The 13,556-nt window shown below is 41.9% G+C and overlaps 2 protein-coding genes across 3 annotated transcripts; both read left to right on the forward strand.

Moving 5' to 3' along the window:
- Positions 1-318: 318 nt before the first annotated feature.
- On the forward strand, positions 319-3,080 carry rpl35 (ribosomal protein L35). The gene is made up of 4 exons (XM_044017106.1): positions 319-398; positions 882-1,018; positions 1,856-1,937; positions 2,892-3,080. Exons 1-4 carry the CDS (start codon positions 396-398, stop codon positions 3,039-3,041), a joined length of 372 nt encoding a protein of 123 aa, XP_043873041.1. The 5' UTR covers positions 319-395; the 3' UTR covers positions 3,042-3,080.
- A 428-nt stretch (positions 3,081-3,508) lies between these two features.
- Positions 3,509-12,287, forward strand: LOC122761915. 2 transcript variants are annotated; one of them, XM_044017104.1, is made up of 5 exons: positions 3,509-4,308; positions 6,050-6,150; positions 6,738-6,956; positions 7,454-7,589; positions 11,944-12,287. In XM_044017104.1, exons 1-4 carry the CDS (start codon positions 3,986-3,988, stop codon positions 7,582-7,584), a joined length of 774 nt encoding a protein of 257 aa, XP_043873039.1. In that variant the 5' UTR covers positions 3,509-3,985; the 3' UTR covers positions 7,585-7,589; positions 11,944-12,287. The 2 variants fall into 2 exon arrangements, with proteins under 2 accessions (XP_043873039.1, XP_043873040.1); XM_044017105.1 differs by lacking the exon at positions 3,509-4,308 and adding an exon at positions 4,946-5,478.
- The last annotated feature ends 1,269 nt before the right edge of the window (positions 12,288-13,556 follow it).

A 13,556-nucleotide genomic window follows, 5' to 3' on the forward strand; every position in this document is an offset into this window, starting at 1 on the left:
TCATTTTACGCCATCAACATTTATGTAAACATTATTAATTAGAATATGTGCACATTCTAAATTACACCTTTTATGAAAATTGTATTCACATTAGACATGATTTTGTATATTGTGTTGTGGGCAACATGAAAATAAAAATGATTGAATTATAATTTGCACACACACACACACACACACACACACACAGATGGAGTAAATACATGATGAAGCAGACAAACAGAGACCTGAATTCCACAAATACCTTCGCCGTCTTTCAGTTGTTTCATCTGACCTACACCCGCAGGTGGCGCTGTTTGCTTGTGAACACTAAGCCGACGAAGAAGAACTTCCCCGGAAGCTACTTTTTGTGAGCACGCGGAGCGTCCGGCCTTTCCAGCAGGGCAGCGAGAAGAAACATGGTGAGGGGCTGACGCTCTTCTCTTAAATTCGCTTTTTCCCACGTGAAATTTGGTTAAATCTCAGCGAACGCGCGTCACATTGGCACATAAATGTGTGCTCTAGTCGCTCGTATACGCTTCGATAAGTAAACTGTCTCCGAAATGTATTTAAATGTTAAATTGCGTAGCGCTGGATTGACAAGTCATTGCTTTACTTGAGCTGCTAGTCGTAAGCTAACACATCAGGCTACATATAGCCAGCGTGCTAACAGTGCTAGTTAATCGGTTTCAACGGCCTGGTTTATATCATGTGCCGTAGCAAATTCTTGAAGCGGGTTGAAACATTAACGCGTACATGAATAATCTGAATCATTGGTGTCGGGTTAGAAGATGATTGTGTTCGAAGTGTAATTGTTAAGCTAACTAGCACCCCGTGTTTGGCTCGTGTCATTACTGATGCTAATGTTTCTTGTCAGTGTCTAAAATCATCCTCTTCTGGTCCAGGCCAAGATCAAGGCACGAGATCTGCGGGGTAAGAAGAAGGAAGAGCTGCTGAAGCAGCTGGATGATCTGAAAAATGAACTGTCCCAGCTCCGTGTGGCCAAAGTGACCGGCGGTGCTGCTTCTAAGCTCTCCAAGATGTACGTAATGCAAACTTATTGAACATCACACTTAAACTCTTACGTTTCCAGTCGTGGTGTTGAGGATCACAGCAGGTCCAGGTGCTGTTAGACCCCTTAAGTTCAGTACATATCTGATGCATCTCCTCGCTGACCTCAACTCTGCCGATTGATTGATCGACAAATCTAAACTGAAAAACGTTAAATGGTAACTTAATGGACTGTTAAAGATCGGTGGTTTCATACGTGCTTGCAACTAATGGTTTAAGATGACATGCACACAAACGCCTGCTTGGGACTTGGGCTTTTTTCTTTGGTTCACTTGTCTGTGATGATATTTGTTGAGCTGATGTTTTGCTGATGCATTTTCAACAACTGCTTACCAAAAGACTGAGACTGAACTACCCAAATGTTCACCCAAATTACCAAACGCCTGTTCTAATCGGTTTGAGTTTTCTCAGTAATTAAAACAAGCTTTCAGGTTTTTCACCTTAAACGTAAATGTTTAATGGCTCCAAATAACAAATTATTGAAACTGAATAATTTGTTTGTGGACGAGACATTTGACAACTCAATTTCCAGATTTGGTAAACACTGATCAACATTGTTTGATGTTCTGAGAAGCACTCTATTAATGGAGAAAATGGACACATCAGATCATTATGAAAAGGATCTTAAGCCGCAGCCTTGTAACACTAGCTTCTTTGCCAGATTAACAGCAATCCTGTGTTTTCCATGACATGTTTTTATGACCAGTTTTCCTTGTCAGCTTCCAAGTGTTACTGTTGTTGTCTTCACTTATTTACAGTCACACAATGATGAACATTTAAACTAAACTGTAGCTCTGCTCCTCTTCAGCCGCGTCGTCCGTAAGTCCATCGCCAGAGTCCTGACTGTTGTCAACCAGACACAGAAGGAGAACCTGAGGAAGTTCTACAAGGTGAGAGAGCACTGACTGCTCTGGTCTTAACCAGCGCACACGCCTGCTCGGGACTTGGGTTCTTTTTTCTTTGGTTCACTTGTCTGTGATGATATTTGTTGAGCTGATGTTTTGCTGATGCATTTTCAACAACTGCTTACCAAAAGACTGAGACTGAACTACCCAAATGTTCCTGTGAGCAACGGCTGACTGCAACTATTCAAATGAATGATTTCTCTCTACAGTACATGATCGCAACTGTCATTGTGTGGCTATTGATTAGTTGTTGTGACGTTTATATCCGGTTATTCAAATATGGTTGAATAATATTTCATAATGAAATGATAAATGGTGATTGAAGACGTTCTGCAGATACATCAATATATCAAGTGTTTGGCCGATGTTTCTGTGTCCAACTGCAGAGGTCACTTAGTCTCTTCTGTAGTGAAATTAACTTATTTTTCATGTTGCATGAAGATTTTCTTGAGCTCAAGGTTTGTTTGTTAGACAGAAAAAGTGGTCGTAACATGTCACTGTAATTAAAAAAACGTTTTCTGTCCGACTGAACAAAACCGTATTAACCTTTTTGGATGGATACATTTTCATGATTGAGCAAAATGAATGTAAAGGAACAATAGTTGTAGAAGGAGGAGACTATTTAACCTATTATTGTAATCATTAGTCAGATCAGCTCTAGGTGTTCGTTGACATCCAATAATACGATTTAAAGCCAATATCTGCAGATACTGACATCATACCGATATTATAGTGCATCCCTGCTTAACTCTGGAAGATTGCAGTCAGTGTCAAACACAGTAATGTGATGTGCTTTTGCATGTCATATCTCCTGGTGACAGTACAAAAACCTTTTGCCAGCTGTGTATGAAAGTATTCTCTATTTTTAAACTCTGGTTTTCCACGTTGTTGAAAACCAGATTTTCTTTCCCTGCTCAAAGTCTATTTAATGTATTTCAGGGTAAGAAGTACAAGCCCCTGGATCTGAGACCCAAGAAGACCAGAGCTCTGCGCCGCCGGCTCAACAAGCACGAAGAGGGTCTGCGTACCAAGAAGCAGCAGAGGAAGGATCTCCTCTACTCCATGCGCAAATTTGCAGTCAAAGCATAGATGCTTTTTCTATTGAGTTAATAAAATCTGTGTTAAAGACTTTGGTCTGCTGTGAACTGTTTCCTCTGCATCAGTGTGATGTCATCACGCGTATCAAACGTTTAAGCGATTTGTCGGTAACACAAACAAACGTTTCTCCAGGTCACATGTCTGAGCTGTGAGGTGAAGGAAGTGTTTTCTGGAAATGTTCAGTGGTGGTTTGGTCCCTAAGGTCTGCTCTGAATTAGACCTTTATCATTTTGACAGACATGGTAATTAATGCGTTTGACCACATGAGGGCAGCACATGTGAATACTTTGACAATTTCAATCCATTTATTTGAATTTGTATTGTTTGTATATCTTTGAACTAAGTTGAGTGTATTGTAAGGAATTCAACAGAAAATGTATCAAAATTGATGGATTTTGCAACTGAACAGCAAACGCATGTATGTGTAGTACAATATTATAATAACATTTCTTACAGGAAAGTAACTGCTGATGTTGGGAAACTCCTGTGAGACCTTTTAGGGATTTCCCTTAAACTGGAGCTTCAGACTGAAATGTAACAGAACTGGCTGTGTTTCTACAGACCTTTTATTCTTCTAATCTCAACTAACAATGGCAAATTTAACAGATGTGTTGGTTTATAAAAAAACAAGTCATGCAAAAAAAAAAGAATTATTGGCAGTTTTGGCTCATGATCTGGCCCAGGTCTTTGTTTGTGAGGACAGTTTTCACTGGAGCTGTGATGTAATGGTGCTCCTGCAGTGATGATGGGACTGTGTGTCCTCGTCCTCTCCAGACAAACACTGGTGTGAGCACAGTGGGCCTCAGGAATGTCTGGAATGGCAATCACCTTCATTCTAATGACTTTCCTGCTGTCACCGTGCTGTTAGCTGCTCTTTAGTTACCTAACAACACACGAGTGCTCACAATGGTCTGTTTGATGCACACACCGTCACCATGAGTCTTCCTGCAGTCTACCTCTCACTGTGTCTCAGTTTGTTTTCCTCTACTCTCTCTTCTTATTCCAGCTCTGCCAAGAAGTCCGGCTGCTTTAAAGTCAACAACTGCCAGTGTATCATGAAGGACGGGAGCGGCCTGATTAACCTGGACGCCGTGGGCGATGAAGACGGTTTCCTGGGCCGTTTGAGGCCTGTGACAGCGGAGGACACAGCAGACGGTGATGACATGCTGTTTTCATTCAGTCCCTGTCGTCCATTCTCACACTTGGAGGACATGACGGGGAGTGACTGCAGCAACATCGCTGCGTCCCTCATCATCAGGTAAACTTAGTGCTGATTTAACTTTACGGTATGTTTATTATACCATAAGAAATGATTCTAATGATAGTTCATGCTTTATGAGGTGCTGACACACAGCCACGCCCTCTGCTGACAAAAAACTGTTCCATTTACATCGGAAGTCGGAGCTGAGAGTGACGTCGTTCCCGAGTTCAGTTGAGAAGTCAGAAAAAACGACCACATCTGGGGCTCGTCACTGTTTGTGATAACAGTCGATAACGACACTCTCCACAAAGAGTTACAAATGAAAGCGCACCATGTGTGTGGCTGATTTACTGTCAGTTATGACAGAATTATATTCACGCTACAAGAAGAAGCCATCTTGGAATCCTGACCTGGGGCAGTGTGAGGTTGCTGCGAGTTGCAGAGTTGTAAATCTGAGGTCAAAGGGTGTGACTGTAAAAGTACTGACTGCAGGGGTGCCCAAAGACCGTGTCGGGACATGGGTCAAGGGAGATTTTGGGGGTCCCCAAACCAATTTGCACCGATTTGTTTTAGATAACATTTATGACGGCACACTCTAAAATGATGTTTGTGCAACACCATATTATTATATGTTGAATATATAATATATTGTCACACAGTCTCACACACACACAGTCACAGACATTAAAACTAATGTTTGTCAGAGTTGTGGATGCTGAGATCTGCTGTGGATCGTCGTCTTCTTGCAGAAACTTGTGTCTGTTCACGCTCACAGTCACTGACTGAGAGTATAATCCTCTCTTCTGTGTGTCTTCTTTGCTGATATATTGGGAGTGATCCAATAATACATTTTAAAGCTAATATTGGCCAGTATCTAAATGATGCTGATTATATTTAGACCGAGGTATTGAACCTCTTTGTGTGACTGTGTGTTGGCAGACCCAGTGCATTAGTGCATCATCGGCTCTGCCTGTGTCCTCTGGAGGTTCACTTTCACCTCTCTGCCCTGCAGATGTGCACTTTTCATGGTCTTCTACATTCCTGTCTTGACATCCACAGACAGTGGAAGCAGCTGGAATCCCTTGAAGGCTTTTTTTATAGTCTCCTCTGCTTCGCTTCATTCTCAACCCTCAAACCCTCGTCTGGTGCTGAGAGGAGCTGTCGAGTGCTTTTTAAAATCAGTCGATCGTTCAAATCCAGGAGAAAGCCAAAGTGGAATGCACTGAGGTCAGCTGTAAAAACACTTGTTTGCAACAGTGACGACGTGTTCAAAGTTACACACTGTTGCTTTAAACACCAGCACTGACAGCACACATCTGCAGACCAACTGTTTACCAACACATCACTGATTCATATCAGACTTCATCTGAAAGAGAACCAGGAAAAACACACTGTTGTTAAATGTTCATTTCAATTCAGTGTAAATGTATGTAGCTGTTGATGAGCCACCAGAGGGCGCTGTAAATGTGTGTATGTGTAATACTGAGATACTGTGGGTGACTTTAAGCCTTTAATCCTGAATATTAAAGTATAAACAGGACAGAGAAATCATTAAGAAGTCCAACAATATCAACTGTAGCTTTTATGGTTTCATTGACAAGTACCACATCACCCACAATCCCTTGGGGTTGCAGCAGCATTTTGGACTCCCTGCTGTTCCATTTGTAGTCAGAGCTCAGGATCTCACCCTCACTGTATATACGTGTATGTGTGTGTGTATCTCATATATCTCACATGTATGTGAATATGGAATAATGGAAGTGTGAATAAATATATATATATAATAATGTGATCACAGGCGGGACAAACACATCAGCCGCTGTGTCAGTTATGGACGACATGAAGGGAATCAGTTCCACTACAACGACACTCTGAGGACGCTGTCTGTCTCATATTTTGGTGAGTGATATCTGCTCACACGTGATGGAGTTGTTAACTGCAGTGAACAATCATTTTCATAATCACTCGTTAGTTGTTTGGTCCACATACGTCCGTACGTGTTTCAGAAACCTTGACCAGAATTATTCCTATTTAATGATTTCTTAGTTTTATGGATCAAAGGAACCAGAACATATTATTGTTTTAATTATTAAAAAGAAAAGTGATGATAGCTGTGTTGACCTTATGACAACACAACTTCATATTGTGGACTAAAATAGATCATTCCATTCTTAGTCCCATTACTCTCTATTAGACACTTAAAAGGACTGGGGTTGGGCTTTGAGCCCGACTGCATTACTGCTGCAGGAAAACAACAAACAACCACATGACATCAGTGAAGAAGAGATGACCTTCATGCTTGAAATCGTCCATCTCTTTGTTTGTCTGTGACATAAAAGATCAACAGGAAAGTCAACAGCAGTAGCTTATAGAAAGGCACAGCGCCACCTATGGAAGGGTCAGATGTCTGCACGTATACTCAGACCTGACTGAGATGTTCACAGTGAGTGTGAATGTGTTGTTCTTCTCTTTCCTCCCTGCACCAGCTCATGAGGAGCGTCCTCTGACAGTGGTGCATTATCACTGTAATCCAAACCAGACCGCGTCTTTCATCCGGGCCCAGAGCCTCAGTGCTGAGCAGCCCCTGCAGATCTGGGTGGAGAGCCCCTGTGCTTGTCCAAATGCTTGTTCCATGGGAGATCTGGGGTTGGGCACCATCTTCCTCATCATCCTCTCCCTCAGTGCTGCTGCCTACTTTATCCTTGGTAAGCTCTGAAAAGTAAAAGCTATTGTTGTGATGTTTTGGTGTCAGGGAACCTCCCAGAACTTTACAGTTTTTCATTCTTACAAGAGAGTGAATCATCTTGAAAACCTCGGACAATCATGTTTACACACATAAACAAACCAAAGTGTGTGAAGACTTTGTGGCATTAAGGTTTGGTCATGACCAAAACCAACAAACATCAAACACAAGTTCTTCATCATGTCTGAGAGGGAGAGGTCATGGAGGCTAGTGATCCTCTGGGGACCCGGCATGGTCACAGCAGACGTCACAGAGTGTTTACCTCAGCCACAGAAACAGACACTTCTGTGAGTCCACTGTCTGTGGTTGTGACGCCCAATAAAAATGCAGTAACATGGAATATTTGTCATTTCTTTATTTTACTCAACATCCATGACATGACAACTCTTCCCTCTTCCCTGTTCCCTCTTTCCTCTTTCCTCTTTCCTCTTTCCTCTTCCCTCTTCCTTCCTCTCTCAGGTTCCTGTGCACTCAGACCGTTTCGGAGCAGCAGTGGAGTCCAGATGGCTCCTGAGCACAGTGTGTGGTGTATGATGTGTTATCACTGTGCTGAGAGGAGGCCGGTGAGGAGACTGGACACTGAACCATGAACACGGTCAGCATTCTGTCACCTGCATGGTTTACATTTATAGTTTAGTGATGATGTCATTTTAACACAGAACTCTAAATCTAAACTCATGTCACTGATGCAGCAGCAGTGAATCACTGAAGTCAGACTTAGAGAGATAATCCTTTGCTTCTTCTGCTCACAGTGACCGTGTTTCACAGCAGCTGTGGGGATCAGGGACAATGTAAAAAACTAAGAGACGAGTTCTCTTACGTCTACGGGATGAACCGCGCTGTTTCCTGCCAGGGGGCGTGTCCAAGGTTGTTTGAGGCCGGAGGTGGTCTGTATGTAAGATGCTGACTCATGTGTCAACTACTGATTGACATTTAACATTGATGTAACTAGTTCTTTGGTTTACTGACGAGAGAGTCACCATATAAATGTAAATGAGTGACACCTGTTACTGCACACACGCTGCAGCAGTGGAACACAGTAGCTGACGGCGTCGTGCTGCTGTGTTCAGTGGCTCTGTGTGATGTCATCAGTAGGTGACGGCGTCGTGCTGCTGTGTTCAGTGGCTCTGTGTGATGTCATCAGTAGGTGACGGCGTCGTGCTGCTGTGTTCAGTGGCTCTGTGTGATGTCATCAGTAGGTGACGGCGTCGTGCTGCTGTGTTCAGTGGCTCTGTGTGATGTCATCAGTAGGTGACGTGTGCGTGCTGCTCTCATCAGAAAGGCGGTCAGTGGCTCTGTGTGATGTCATCAGTGGTGTGCTGTGGTCAGTGGCATGTCATCAGGTTGTTGCTGTGTTCAGTGGCTCTGTGTGATGTCATCAGATGATGCTGTGTTCAGTGATGATGATGATGATGATGTCATCAGTAACGGCCTGTGAATGTCATCAGTAGCTGACGGCGTCGTGCTGCTGTGTTCAGTGGCTCTGTGTGATGTCATCAGTAGGTGACGGCGTCGTGCTGCTGTGTTCAGTGGCTCTGTGTGATGTCATCAGTAGGTGACGGCGTCGTGCTGCTGTGTTCAGTGGCTCTGTGTGATGTCATCAGTAGGTGACGGCGTCGTGCTGCTGTGTTCAGTGGCTCTGTGTGATGTCATCAGTAGGTGACGTGTCGTGCTGCCTCAGAAAGGCGGGGTTGCCTGGTGTGACATCAGGTTGTTGTTTGATGATGATGATGATGATGATGATGATGATGATGATGAAGGCCTGGAACAGAAACATTAGAGTTAACAAACTAAAACAACGACCTGTTCCTGTTCCTGTTCCAGTGTTGACTCCAGTCTTGAAGCTTCCAGAAGTAACAATAACATACAGAGGAGAGGGAGGAGCCTGACTGTACCACCTGCCGATCACAGTGTCCCGCCCCAGTACATGCTGGGCTTTATGACTTTATTATTTACAAATAGAAATCATACTATGTTGAAATGATGATTGAGATCCTAAAAATATTTTCCTCCATAATTCAAAGTCACTATTATTGTGTGGACATACAGTAAATGTTCATGTTCCCCTGAAGATGAACACAAGTCTGATGTTTGCAGCGTCTTTAAGACGTCTCATACTCTCTGATGTCTTCTGTCTCATTAACGCCTGACAATGTCCACGTGTGTGTGGAGCTCTGCTAAAGCTTTAATTTAATCACCAACAAGCAGCGCAACCTTACGAGCACAGAGGAGCGCCCCCTTGTGGAGTTGTGGTTCCTGAAAAGTGAAATATTAAAACAAGTGGCCATGGCGTTACATGCACTGCAGTTGTTGTAAATGCTTGGGGAAATATTTGCACCTCCCCGCCCTGATCATGACATCACTTCTGTGTGCTGATAATAGAAGAATATGATGTGTTCTACTGTGACTGTGACTCGTACCTCGTCTCCTCTGCCTCTGAGTCGTGGTCCGTGTCCTCACACAGTGTTGAAGGCAGATACAGATGGAGTTCAGGAACCTTGGCGGCGCCGGGTTGACGCTGACCAGCCCGTCTGTCGTTGTTGTCGGGGGTTCTGGGAGGTTCTGGGGGAGGAGTTACAGTGACATCTTTGATGCAGATGTCATCGACAGCTCTGGAGCTGGTGATGGATGTTCTGAACAACTGTGTCTGTTTATCACCAGAGGATATCCAAGAGGCAATTACCCAAACTGCAGCAACAACATCCACTGCCCTCGATCCAGATAATACGGGAGGAATGCTCCACAGACAAACTTTCATGTCAATTGGCGATGAAATTAGATTATTTATTTGAGTCACCACAAACAAGCACAGCTGTTTTGTTCCTGCACAACATGTGCATGTTGTCTGGATGTGATTATGACAATGTGAAGCCACATGGAAGCTATTGTGTATTGTACTGTGTGTGTGTGTGTTCATGTTGGTATTAGTCATGTTGTGGGGACCTCCGTCTGTTTACTCACTCATGTTGTGAGGACTTGTCTTGTTTAGGAATATTCTCGCTGGTGTTGCTGATAAGGGAGAGCGTTGATGATGATGATGAAGGATAGCATCTTGAATTACACACGAGGCGTTTTAAATACCAGTATACACTCTTCTACTGACTGAACTATAAAGCTTCGTCCTTCTCCATCTCCGTCTCTATAATATTTAAAAATTTAAAATTTGAAATTTAGGGTTATATTACAGTTATGGTTAAGGTTAGAGTGAGTCTTCAGGAAATGACTGTAAGTCAATGTAATGTCCTCTGTCCCCTTCGCTGCCCATAATTCAAACTATAGAGATAAACGTCACAATATTATGAGAATAAAGTCGTAATATTACAGGATAAAAGGTGTAACATTAATATTACGAGAATAAAGTATTAAATGTATTCTTATAAATATTATTTTCAAGATCATCTGCAGCCTGTGACATGATGGGGAACGTGGCGCGTCTTGTTAAGTAAGAACAGACATGAGCAGCACATTAGCAACAGTATTAGCACAGCTGCTGCTGTTCAAAGAGCTTTTATGCTTTTATTATTTCTCTAAAAAAACAATGAGACCCAGAGCACAGTTTCCTATGATAAAGTACAGCTGATGCTTTATTTAGCTGTCATGAGGCAAAGTAATAATTAGAGTTACAACAATGAATCCATGACTGACTTAACGTCATATAGTCCGTAGTTTTTAAATAATTAAGTTCTCTTAATTATGAATATAACTATTATTTGCTCCATTTAACAACAATGTCATTAAAACTGAATCATTCTGATTTGTCGATATTTGAGAACATCATTTTCAGGTTTGATCAACACTTTCAAACATTTTCTGACTTTTTATGGACCAAACCACTAATCGTTTAATCACACAATTGTTTTCTTAATATTTTAATAGTATGATTTCCATTTTAACTTTAACTTTATCCTCTTAAAATTATATCTTGCAATTTCATTCTTGTCCATGAACTAAAAACACAGTTTTTAACGTTCTAATAAACATTTGACTGGAGCCAGAACACATTCTGTGAGGTTGGTCTTTTTGGGGAAACAATAACTCAGTGGTGAAGCAAGTTGTCTTTTAACTGGAAGGTTGTGGGTTTGATTCCCAGCTCCGCAAGTGTACTAATGATTAACCCCACGTTCCCCTGACGACAGACTGACAGAGATCATGAAAGATGTGTGATAGGACAAAGGTGATGGGTGAATGGGTGAATGGCAAAACTGTAAAGCAGCTTTGAGTGGTGCAAGATGAAGACGAGCCTTTTGTTATTGTCAGTGTCTTCAGTGATGTCAGTGTCTTCAGTGTCTTCAGTGACGTCAGTGATGTCAGTGTCTTCAGTGATGTCAGTGTCTTCAGTGTTGTCAGTGTTGTCAGTGACGCCAGTGACGCCAGTGATGTCAGTGTCTTCAGTGACATCAGTGTTGTCAGTGTCTTCAGTGATGTCAGTGTCTTCAGTGTCTCCAGCGATGTCAGTGTCTTCAGTGTGTCAGTGTCTTCCAGTGTCTTCAGTGATGTCAGTGTCTTCAGTGATGTCAGTGTCTTCAGTGACATCAGTGTCTTCAGTGTCTTCAGTGTCGTAAGTGACATCAGTGACATCAGTGTCTTCAGTGATGTCACTGAAGACACCGAGGACACTGAAGACACTGACGTCAGTCTTCAGTGTCCTCGGTGTCTTCAGTGTAGCTCTTTGTTAAATCTTTAATTTCTTCTTCCTCAGACGTTAAACCCTATGATTACATGAATGTATGATTACATGGCTTCATGCTGTGCTTTTAAGAAAGCTCTTCTCCTCCTGGACCTTTCAGTGTCTGCATGTGATCATGATTGTGTTGAATATGTTGTCTTCACTAACAAAGGAATGTTTTCTCGTTACTAGTCAAGTGATTTAGCACTTCACTAGTAACCAGAGTTTGTTTTAATGATCCTATGACCTTCTGAATGGAACTCATCCTTATTACATCCCATAGTGACCACACACAGGCTGGGCACTTCTGTTCCTGGGGAACAGTGGGGGATTGGATCCAAATAAAGCTGCCTTGCCCAGTGGCAGTGGAAACATTCACCTGCTCTTTGATTGAGTCCAGCTCCAGTGTGTGTGGTTCCACTCCTGATCCTGGACTCTGCCTGTGCTCTGCTCTCCACACTTCCTCTGCGCAACACAATCAGCCTGGCATCTGCTCCCCCTCTGCTCAGAGGCGCCGCCCTGGTGGTGGTGGTGGTGGTGCTGCTGCTGCTGCCAGGCCTCTGCTGGAGGGGACAGCAAAACCCCTGCACTGTGACAGGATTCACAATAAATATCCATTTATCATTATTTGTCATCATTTGTCATCATTTGTCACCATTTGCCATCATTTATCATCATTTATCATCATTTCTAATCATGTATCATCATTTATCATAATTTATCATTTGTCATAATTTATCATCATTTGTCATAATTATTTGTCATCATTTATCATTATTTGTCATCATTTATCATTCATCAGCATTTGTCATCATTTATTATCATTTATCATCATTTATTATCATTTATCATAATTTGTCATTATTTGTCATCATTTATCATTCATTATCATTTGTCATCATTTATCATTATTTGTCATTTATCATCATTTATAATCATTTTCATCATTTGTCATCATTTATCATCATTTGTCACCATTTATCATCATTTATCATCATTTGTCATCATTTATCATCATTTATCATTTGTCATCATTTATCATTCATCATCATTTATCATCATTTGTCATTTATCATCATTTATCATCATTTGTCATTTATCATCATTTGTCATCATTTATCATCATTTGTCATCATTTATCATCATTTGTCATCATTTATCATCATTTGTCATAATTCATCATCATTTATCATCATTTGTTCTGAAACAGTTTACAGGCTAGAGCTCAGTGAGTGAACAGTGAACACCTTGAGCTTCATTTAGTGTAATGAATTTTTTGTAGTTTTCTATATATAACTCTAAAGTGCTTCATTCATTTTTGTTTTGTAGGTTTTATTTTTTTAGAACCCGTCCACCCAATCCAAACATGATTTATAAAGTTTGTTTGTGTCAAACACAACAGTTCCAAACGGCCTCTAAAGTCATGATGTTTCCTCTGCAGTGACCTGTGCAGAACAGTGTGTCTGACACAGATGTTCTCACTTAGTCTTTGGAGTTATAATAATTCATCTTTCATCCTTTCAAATGTTTATCGTAATGCTGTGTACCACCTGACGAGGTCACTTCCTGCCTCAAAGTGTTGTTTACACATTTAAATTGAGAACTTATTGATCAGTAGCTTCATTGTTGTTAGCAGTGTCACAACATCTATGTCGTGATGTCACTGTTTGACGGTTTGTGTCGTCGTGCGTATCATTCGTCACCTTGGAGACACAGAGGCTGAGTGTCGGTCGGGCAGAGGTGCATGTCCACGTGGGGGCGTGGTCTGGGAGGCAGCAGAGGGTCATGTGTGTCGTGTTTCCTCCTGTCACTCATCACACGTTCACACGTTCACCTGCAGAGACACGCTGCACATGTGCTGTTCATATGGATTTTAAAACGTAACATTATGATATT

This window comes from Solea senegalensis, unplaced genomic scaffold (assembly GCF_019176455.1).
Source record: "Solea senegalensis isolate Sse05_10M unplaced genomic scaffold, IFAPA_SoseM_1 scf7180000015071, whole genome shotgun sequence".
Lineage (NCBI taxonomy): Eukaryota > Metazoa > Chordata > Actinopteri > Pleuronectiformes > Soleidae > Solea > Solea senegalensis.

What these genes read in the sequence shown, in the direction of transcription:
- rpl35 (XM_044017106.1), top strand. An exon ending in GCTTCTAAGCTCTCCAAGAT is followed by an intron (nt 1,019 to 1,855) that starts GTACGTAATGCA and finishes GCTCCTCTTCAG; the next exon opens with CCGCGTCGTCCGTAAGTCCA. An exon ending in ACCTGAGGAAGTTCTACAAG is followed by an intron (nt 1,938 to 2,891) that starts GTGAGAGAGCAC and finishes AATGTATTTCAG; the next exon opens with GGTAAGAAGTACAAGCCCCT.
- LOC122761915 (XM_044017104.1), top strand. Translation starts at nt 3,986, where the DNA reads ATGAGTCTTCCTGCAGTCTACCTCTCACTGTGTCTCAGTTTGTTTTCC. An exon ending in GCTGCGTCCCTCATCATCAG is followed by an intron (nt 4,309 to 6,049) that starts GTAAACTTAGTG and finishes ATGTGATCACAG; the next exon opens with GCGGGACAAACACATCAGCC. An exon ending in TGCTGCCTACTTTATCCTTG is followed by an intron (nt 6,957 to 7,453) that starts GTAAGCTCTGAA and finishes TTCCTCTCTCAG; the next exon opens with GTTCCTGTGCACTCAGACCG.